The following is a 10,196-nucleotide window of genomic DNA, read 5'->3' as shown; positions in this document are numbered from 1 at the left end:
ACTAGAAATGAATGTTCAATGTTCACAAAAGTTAGCCAAACGAATTTTAGAGCGAGTGATTCTCCCGGTGTTGATGTCGTCGAGGATTTGTTCAACGGGATGATTCTTTGGGACTCTTGCTCTAACTCGTGAGAGCTTTTGCTTGGGTTGTGGTGGAACATCATCATCATCATCATCATCATCTTCTTCTTCTTCTTCATTGTTGGTGGCGTTGTCATTCGCTTGTGGAGGTGGAGAAGGAGGTCAAGGTGGATCATCTTGACATACTTCCTCATTTCCTTCGTCTTGACGTGTTCCACTTGTGGATGCCTCCATGTCAAACTTGTGGTTCACCTTGATGTGAAGTTGATGCTTCCACTTGAATGGACGAAGTGCTCTCCTTCACCTCCATTGGGGGAATCTTGCCAATAGACAAATCCGGAATTGCTTCTGAAGGGTCTTTGCCCCCTACATCAATTGTCAATTGCTCTAGTTGCGAGCCGTTAGATTCGTCAAACTTCACATCTACCGTCTCTTCAACCTTTCGGGTGAAATTGTTGTAGACACGGTAAGTGCGAGAGTTTGAGCCGTAACCGAGTAGAAAACCTTCATGAGATTTAGGAGAAAATTTCAAACGACGATGCTTATCAAGAATCTAGCACTTTGAGCCGAATACTCAAAAGTATCCAACTTGGGGTTTGTTACCAGTGAGTAGCTTGTATGCCGCTTTACCAAGAAGCTTGTGAAGATATAGTCGATTTGTAGCATGATGGGCTGTTTCAACTGCTTCCGCCCAAAAGTGTCTTGGCGTCTTGTATTCATCAAGCATCGTTCTTGCCATCTCAATAAGAGTCCGGTTCTTCCTCTCAACGACTCCATTTTGTTGAGGTGTGTACGTAGCTGAGAACTCATGTGAAATCCCTTCTTTGTCAAGAAAGGTATCCACATTAGCGTTCTTGAACTCCGTTCCGTTATTGCTTCGAACCTTCTTGATCTTCACTTCAAATTGATTTTGGGCCTTCTTTGCAAAGTTCTTGAAGATCTTTTGGACCCGTGATTTGTCATCAAGAAACAACACCCACGTGAATCTGGAAAAATCATCAACAATGACCAAACACAAGAGTTACCACCAAGGCTCTTATAAGCATTGGGACCGAAGAGGTCCATATGAAGTAGCTCAAGTGGTCTTCTCATGGTCATGATGTTCTTCATGGGATGGCCTCCTCCAACTTGTTTTCCTGCTTGACACGCACTACAAAGTCTATCCTTGTCAAATATAACATTTTTAACATCAAGGATACGATCATCTTTAATAAGTTTGTCAAGATTTTGCATGCCAACATGTTCTAATCTTCTATGCCATAACCAACCTTTAGAAGATTTTGCAATTAAACAAGTATGAGGTTTGGCTCTTTTAGTGAAATCAATAATGTATAGATCACCTCTACGAGTACCGATAAAGACCATATTATGATTATCTCAATGAAACACTTGGCAATCTACTTCGGTAAATAGAACATTAAAACCAAAGTCGGCTAGTCTAGATACGGAAAGAAGATTGTAACCAAGAGATTCAACAAGCATAACATTTTGAATGGAGCTATCATTGGATATGGCCACCTTACCAAGGCCAAGTACCTTACCCTTGGAGTTGTCTCCAAAAGTTACATACTTGCGTGGTCCATCATTTTTGGCAAGCTCACGGAACATGTCTTTATCTCTGGTCATGTGATCGGTACATCCACTATCAAGAATCCACTCTTTTCCTCCGGCCATATAGTCACGAAGATTAGCCATGATATTTCTCATAGTCTTCTCATAATCAATATCATTCTCTTCGTCTTCATCATAATAACCATGCTCAATATCACCACCATCATCATGTATATGATCATCACCTAGGTCAAGTGATTCGTTAGATTTATGACCATGACAATGTGCAAGTTGATGAATTCTAATGGTTTCCATGATAATGTCGCTAATGGTTCCAACGTCACCCTTAGCACGCATAAGATCACGGAGCTCAAATAGGCATTCATCAAACTTGGGATCACTAGGTTTCATCTTTTGAAAAGCAATGGACTTTTGAAGAATTTCATTAGATTTTGCAAAGAGTAATTTGGAAAGCGTTCCTCAAGATATTTCCATATGGTGTACGTGCATTCAAAGGTAGGTAAGCAAACAAACACATTTCTAGGTAAGCCTCTAATGATAAGATCAACCGTTCTAATATTGCAAACCATGTCAAGATACTCATTGGGGGTAGGATGCAAAGGATCAATAGGAGGCACATAAGGACAAAGAATATACTTGCTCAAATTATATTCATTGAAGATCTCAAGCATTTCGTTTTTCCATGAACCATAAAACTCCCCATCAAGAATACGCACTCTACGTCTAATACTCCCGAACGTAGACTCATTCATCTTCCTCCAATGGCGATTAAACCAAAGCAATGAAAACCAATGCTCTGTACCAATTGCAAGGATCGAGAAGAGGGGTCTAGAGGGGGGTGACTAGACCCTTAACAAGTAAAAGTGGCAGTTTTTAGTTTCTTCAAGTTAAGGTTGAGTTTAGCACATATTAATGGGCACACAATACATTTTACACAAGCATAGCAAGAGTATGAGCAGCGGAAAGAGTAAACCATGCAAGTGCAAGAATGTAAGGGGTGGGAATGGAGTGTGCAAACGCAATGGAGACGTGGAGAATTTTTGGCGTGGTTCCAATAGGTGGTGCTATCATACGTCCACTTTGATGGAGACTTCAACCCATGAAGGGTAACAGTTGCGCGAGTCCACGGAGGGCTCCACCCACGAAGGGTCCACGAAGAAGCAACCTTGTCTATCCCACCATGGCCATCACCCACGAAGGACTTGCCTCACTCGATAGATCTTCGCGAAGTAGGCGATCTCCTTGCCCTTACAAACTTCCTGGTTCAACTCCACATGTTGTCGGAGGCTCCCAAGCGACACCTAACCAATCTAGGAGACACCACTCTCCAACAGGTAATAGACGGTGTGTTGATGATGAACTCATTGCTCTTGTGCTTCAACTGATAGTCTCCCCAACACTCAACTCTCTCTCACAGATTTGGTTATGGTGGAAGAAGGATTTGAGTGGAAAGCAACTTAGGGAAGGCTAGAAATCAAGGTTCAAATGGTACGAACGGAATCTCTTGATCTCAACACATGAGTAGGTGGTTCTCTCTCAGAAAATGTATGGTGAAAGTGTAGGCACGTTCCGATGGCTCTCTTATTTAGTAAGAGGGGGTGGAGGGGTATATATAGCCTCCACACAAAATCCAACCGTTACACACTTTTGACCCATCTCGGTGGCACCGATCAGTAAACTCGGTGGCACCGATCTATACAAAAATATGAATGTTAGGAATCTCGGTGGGACCGATGTGCTAGGGCCTAGGGCTAACCTCAACTCGGTGACACCGATTGCATCATCTTGGTGAGACCGAAGTGAAGCAATAAGGCAACAGAGAATCAGTCAAACCAACTCGGTGCGACCGACTGCAACATCTCGGTGAGAGCGAAGTGAATGCAACAAGTCACAGAGCATCGGCAAGGCCATCTCGGTGGGACCGGGATCCATATCGGTGGAACCGAATTGTGAGGGTTTTGGCAGTGGCTAAGTCTAGGTGAACTTGGTGGCTCCGGGTAGGAAATATCGGTGGGGCCGAGTTGGGAATTAGGGTTTACATATTTGGATAGAGAAAGTGGCTGAGGGTTTTGGAGCAATATCACTAAGCACTTGAGCAACAAGACTATTAAGCAACACTTCATCCCCTTTTAATAGTATTGGCTTTCCTATGGACTCAATGTGATCTCGGATCACTTAAATAAAGATGAAGTGTCTTGAGCTTTTGCCAATCCTTGTCCTTAGCATTTTTAAGGGGTCCACAATCCTATTGTCCTTGCCACGCCACTGTTGAACTTATTTGAAATATACTAGATAAGACTATTAGTCCAACAAGAGATATGTTGACATTAATTACCAAAATCACCCAGGGAGCACTTGTGCTTTCAGAGCAAGTATTGCGGCCACATAAAAAAACTACTCAACCGATAGCCAAGTGGTGCACAAATCTATGAGCAAGTAAGTCGTTCTGTGTGTTGGTTATTTTACCGAATATGCAACTTGTTGGCCGGATATACTCCATGTGTTGGTCATTTGGCTGGATATGCGCACTTTGTTGGCAATGTCTTTGTTTGCTAGACTTTCCGTGCATGCACACTGTATTTGAAGGTGTAGAAGAAGATCTTCGTCCTCATGCATTGTTGGTTGAAGTTGAATGCGCAACATTAGTGGCAACTATCCATTGCCAATTCCATTAAGACCGCTGACATCGCCGATGAAGACAAATCGGTGTCCAGCCGACCAAAGAAAAGAGCCGCATAAAACGGTTAGAAGGGGGTTCCGAAGAAAGAAGTGGGAGGAGAAGGAGAAGCGAGAAGGGGAGACAACCAAGATGAAGGAGAAGCAAGAAGGTTTGAGAACATCTTGGCGAAGGAGGAGTCATGTTTAAGCGCTACGATGTCAAGGAGGAAAAGAAGGTGGAGATGTTTAACATCTTGATGACTACGGCCGAGAAGAATATTAACCTCAAAATGCTATTTTTTGCATGGACTCAAACTTTTGTGGTCGGGCACATGTAAAAATTATGAACATCCACGTCTTTTTATCATGCCCAAGTTCCATTAACATCGTACTTTAATTTGCTCATGGCTATGTATTTGAAATGACGGATGGCTGATCTGTACAGACATTTACGGTTGGATGGCTCACTCTTATATATGTGTTCATGGACACGTCTGTGGACGAATAATGTGTCTGTTCTAGAGGTTAGCGGCATCTCCAACAACGACCCTCAAACCGCTCGCATACGTCCGGGCCGTGTGATCCGAATGTGTTGTGCCATCCAATGCGGTCCTGCATCGGTCCGCGGGATGGTCCGGACGCACTTTCCCCCGCAAACCGAAGACAAACGAGGGGGAGTACTTTTCTGGCGTCCGGACATCACCCATGCCCGCTTCTGACTGCCCCGGCCCACCCAAACCCCCACCTCGCTCGCCCGCGCGCGTTCCCGCCCAGCGCCAGCTGCCCGTATTCATGCCAATGTGGAGCGGCCGCTTCACATTGAAGCCGGCTGCAGAGCGGACGCGACCTCTCATTGCCTCCAGCATTGAAGCGGCGCGCCGGCCGAGGGCGCTGCCCGTGACGCGTCCTCGATGTCCGCACCAATTCAATGCTGGAGATGCATTACTGGACGGGACGAAACGGATATCTACCACGCCCGTTCAATGCCCTGTCCGTCTGTATGCCATCATTAAGAAGGTCCGCTAGCCAAGAAACCCACTTCGGCGTCGTGCATTGACGAACACGGACACCTGGCCTCACCGGAGTCCCCTATTTAAAGGCGGCCATACCCAGCTAACTCCACACCACAACACAAGCCGCTCCACATCCTCCTCCCTTGTACCCCATCTGCGATGACTGTAGGCGGTGAATCTCTGTGGGAGAGCCTTTCCACGGAGATGAAGCAGGAGGTGGCCGCCCTTGCGGCTGCCTGGCAGAGCCGCCGTGCCATGAGGATCAAGGCCAGCTTGCCGTCCAACTCGCCCGAGGTCTCCGATGATGAGGACGACTCCACGGTGGAGACGGGCTCCGACGACACCGCACCGGAGCCCGCACCTGTGCACGCCGGCTGGTGCAGGATGAACATCGGTACAACATGTTCTTCCTGGAGCGAGGAGGCCGTGGCGAACCCCAACTTCGTCGCGGAGCAGGGTGGGATCTACGAGGCCGTCCGCGCTCAAGCCGCTGCTCGCCAAGAAGCAGCCGCCGCGCCTCCAGGCGACCGCGAAGGAGAACAACGCCGCCTCCTACGCACCGTCGACGAACTATCAGGCGGCCTGGTGGGACGACGACAGCGCAAGCGCCACCATTTCCATCGTGGACCTGACGTCCATCAGTGACGGACAAGGCGGGGACTCCTCCGAGAATGAGTAGGGCACGAGAGGCAGCAAGACCTTGTGTCCCATGTGGGCTGGTCCGTCTCCCGTGTTCTATCTTCCTTGCCGGAGACCGCAACTTCACTTCATCGGTCTTATCGCCGGTGCTCATAGAGACGTCGGATAGAGGAGGCAGTCCAAGGAAGGGAACAACAAGGGCTTGGACGCCGGCAGCTGCTGGAATTTCTTTTGTTTGAAATGTAATGAAAATCTACTGTGTTTACATGAATAGCGTTCGGTTTATATAAAATCCGCCGTGTTTGCACGAACTTCGTCCGGTTGGTTTATAAAATTGTTGACATGTATGGAAGCAGCATGAAAGACGCCCTTCCACATCCGTGTCCGCGGATTGATCCTCTGTTCACGGCCGGATGCGGGACTCTGTTCACGGCCGGATGCGGGATAAAATTTATGGGTCGTCATTAGAGATGCCCTTAGTAGACAGTAACTGATAGCATAGCACGTTCTCTCTTGGCCCCCGGACGTGAACACGAAAGATACACGATTTTCTAGGTACATACCGTATTTTTTTTCTTAGGAAGGCACATACCAGATTTATGAACACGGACACACCACTCCTTATCTAACACACTCACGCCATCACTTGTCCGCATCAACCAAGCTATCACACAGGATCATGTCGACGGCCCCAGCGGCATGGAGGGGAGAACAGAGAAGGTACCACTCGGATGATCGTGGGGGCCTTTGTTGCCACGCCTGGCCAAACACCTCTCCCATGAACAATAATCCCACACGCTACCTTGCCCACTGTACGTACAGACACAAGCAACACGTACGGCCGAGACGGTCCGGTTCAGCGGCAGATGGTTGGCGCCGGCGGCCAGAGACGCGAGAAGGTGGACGACACGGCGATGCCGGCCATGTTGAGGCCCTTGGCGCCGCCCCAGTCCGGCACGGGCACCCACCTCCACTCGCCGCGCGCGCGGTCGTACGACAGCCACACGAGGTCCCACGCGCCCCTGCAGTTGGAGATGAGCACCAGCCTCAAGACGCCCTCCCTCTCCGCCAGCAGCCCCGTCATCACGGCGTACGGCTTCCTGAACCCTTCGATGAGCTCGCCCGGCACCGTGGACACCAGCTGCCAGTCACCCCCGACCTCCGGCCCGAGCCCATACAGGTCCACACCCGCCACCAACTTCACCCGAGTCCGGCTCGGCTCATCGATCACCGTTGATCGGACCACCACGGCGCTGCCGTCGCCGTACACGTGGAGCCGATCACCGTGGCCGCCGGCGTTCGGGTTGTGCGGGAACCCCGGCCGAAAGAAGACCGGTCTGTCGACGCCCGGGCCTGAGTACACCATCACGCAGTCCGGCCCGGCGTGGGCAGCGCACAGGTACGTGCCGTCCCCGTCGGGACCTGCCGGTGCGGCGGGACCATTTGCCAGCACCGCCTCCGATGACTGCCACGCGTCGGTGTCAGACTGGTACTCGAAGAGAACGGGCGTGTTGTTCACCATCTCGGCGAAGAGAAACCTTGTTGGAGAGGAAAAAAAAAGAAAGTTGAAACGTATCATCATCGTCAAGGTTAGTGCTGTTTTTTACAAAGAAAATAAAAGAGGATTTCCAGAGTCCTCCACCGAAAGAAAAGGACGTGTACCTAAACTGGCTTGATCCGGGGGGATCGGCCACGAGCTTGAGGCCGAAGCGACGCCAGGACGAGGTGCCGCGGGGGCCGAGCGGGGACGGCGGGAGCCGGCGGGCCGACTGGGCCGAGAGGTCAACCACCACGAGCTCGCGGCGGCCGTTGGCGGCGAACAGGAAGGAGCTGCCGGAGGCGGCGAGGAAGTAGAGGTCCTCTCCCGGGGGCACGGCGGGGGAGATGATGTCCGAGACGGGGATGCGGAACCAGCGGCCGGACGGCCCGTGGAAGCCCCGTAGCGCGGCGCCGCGGGGCGGGAGCTTCTTGAACACGAGGAGCCACGCGGCGGCCGGGGCGGGGCCGGACGAGACGGAGGACAGGTGGTAGAAGCGGCGGAAGTCCGGGGAGGAGATGAGGTGGGACAGGGGACGGGCGACGGAGCGGACGCGGAGCAGCTCCGGGAGCGCGAGGCGGATGAGGATCTCGTGGAGGAGCTCCGACGGCAGGAGCAGCAGGGTCCCGAGGGCCGTGGTGGCGGTGCTCGCCGCGGAGGAGTGGTGGTCGCCGGCGAGGTGGTGGTCGGACATGGGAGGGGTTTGTTGAGGTTTAATTTCTTGGGGATGGGGATCGGGATTGTTGGTTTGGGAGACAAGTTTGCCGGGTCTTGCTCTTTATACAGGGCTGGCGAGACGGTTTTTCGGTTGTTTGACCTGGTGCGCTAAATCTCTACTTCATCGGGTTCTGGATTTCTTTCTTGTGGACAGGGATGAAAGAGTGATGTTTTATAGGGCTCAGCTCACTTTATTCTACACGAGAAAAAGGAATTCTCTTGTGTTCTCTGCTCTCCGGACGGTGCGTGATCCCACTAAAATGGTTCATCTCGGAATGTGATGCATGTGTCGTTAGTGAGAGTATGCAAAAAACCACCACAATGTCATTAGCAGCAAACCACTACATTACATTTCATCGTAAAAATCACCGCACCAGAAAAATTGACCGTGATAAAGAAAACACCAATGATGAATGCTAATCGGTTTGATTACTTCACCAATTGCTACAGGCCTACTCGCAAGGACGCATTACTTCACTAATTGCTCTGGCCCGATCGTCGGGACGCCTAAGAAAAGCCCCGCTCCGGCCGCGGCCATCATCGGCGCCAAGGCCAAGCTCGCTGTGTCCAAGGACCACCACGCACGACATCGCCGCACCGGCTCCAAGTCGTGGCCCCTGGGCGTCTGGCATCATCTGGGAGCAACTGAAGAGCCTGTTGAGCTGCCGGAGCGCGACGGCGACCGCGCACGTGCATGACCCCAATACCCCCGCCACACCTTGTAAGCCATGATGGACAATTGCACGTCGCTGCACGTGAGGAAGAAGTACAACACCGCCCTGCTGTCCTCGACGTCCTTCTATTCGAGTGCTGGGGCGGGCGCTGTTGTTGCACGGTTGGAGCGAGGGCCTTGTTACCAACCACCTCCAGGGCGTTGATGGTGTCCGCGGTCGCGGCAGTGAGAGAGCTTGCTAGGGGAGAAGGGTGAGGGTGCAAGAGGTGCTTGGTGCATTGGGCTGCTCGGCAAGGACACCTCCTAATGACGCCCCCTCCTCCCAGCTCCTCCTCCCTCAACTCTCTTTCTCTCCCCTCACCCTATCTCTCTTTCCCTTGCTATGGATCTCATCCGTTACTGCCCCTCTATGCAAATGCGTCGCCGAGCCGTCAGTCGACAACTCCATCCCCGTCGCCATAGGAGACCGTGATGCGGAGCATCCCACGGTCATCCTCATGGACCTACCTTCGTCTCCCCAAGTGCCAACTGGACCGATGACACAAGCACATACAAGAGCTCTCGAGACCGAGGTGACACCTTTCCTCTCGCAACTCCCTTTTGAATCACATGAGACATGACTACTACCTCAAACGGAGACACTTTGCATACTCAGGTACCAAGGAACCAGCCATGGAGAAGCCGAGTAGCAAGGCCGAACGACGGAGGGAGAAGAACGCGAAGACGAAGAAGAAATGGAGCAAGACACGACTTACCCGGATGATTTGGACGAAGCCCGGACAATCCGGGCCTCATTCCAGAAGATCCGGGTAATGTGCCCGACGACCACAGCACGCCTCCAAACGAAGTCGAATCATCCGAACCCACCCGGGCATCTGAACGCCGACCCGGACATCCGGACCAACGATGGCTGCAATGACACAACCGGATGATCCGGGCGACCGCCCGGATCATTTGGACCCCCAGAGTCCGGATCATCCGGACCGTGCGTGTGTGCATGACTTGGGCCGAGGCCCATGTACCTCTACCTACCCCTAGACTATATATACTCCTCCTCTGCCCATGTTTTAGGGTTAGCAAAGGATTAGCTCAAGATAGAGATAGAGCTTTGCTCATCCACTTACCTCTCCCATGGAGCTCAAGGCCTCCGTGTGAGAAGATCCCCCAAGTGGATTCAAGACCCCTTCATGGGAAGATCCTCCTAGGATTAAAGACCTCTCTCCTTCAAGGATTGGGATGAACTAGCTACCCTTTGTACCCTCTTGTGTTGGATTTGGATCCTTGTATCTCCTCTTTGTGTATGTGT

The 10,196-nt window shown here is 51.3% G+C and overlaps 1 protein-coding gene across 1 annotated transcript; it reads right to left on the bottom strand.

The window, feature by feature from the left end:
* Positions 1–6,490: 6,490 nt before the first annotated feature.
* Positions 6,491–8,354, bottom strand: LOC123078666 (uncharacterized). Its single transcript, XM_044501252.1, has 2 exons — positions 7,626–8,354; positions 6,491–7,501 (listed from the first exon to the last, which is right to left on the bottom strand). The coding sequence occupies exons 1-2, from the start codon at positions 8,192–8,194 to the stop codon at positions 6,820–6,822; spliced, it is 1,251 nt and encodes a 416-aa protein (XP_044357187.1). The 5' UTR covers positions 8,195–8,354; the 3' UTR covers positions 6,491–6,819.
* Positions 8,355–10,196: the final 1,842 nt, after the last annotated feature.

The sequence above is a fragment of the Triticum aestivum genome, chromosome 3D (genome assembly GCF_018294505.1).
Source record: "Triticum aestivum cultivar Chinese Spring chromosome 3D, IWGSC CS RefSeq v2.1, whole genome shotgun sequence".
NCBI classification, from domain to species: Eukaryota; Viridiplantae; Streptophyta; class Magnoliopsida; order Poales; family Poaceae; genus Triticum; species Triticum aestivum.
This window is presented reverse-complemented; position numbering and strand designations above follow the sequence as displayed.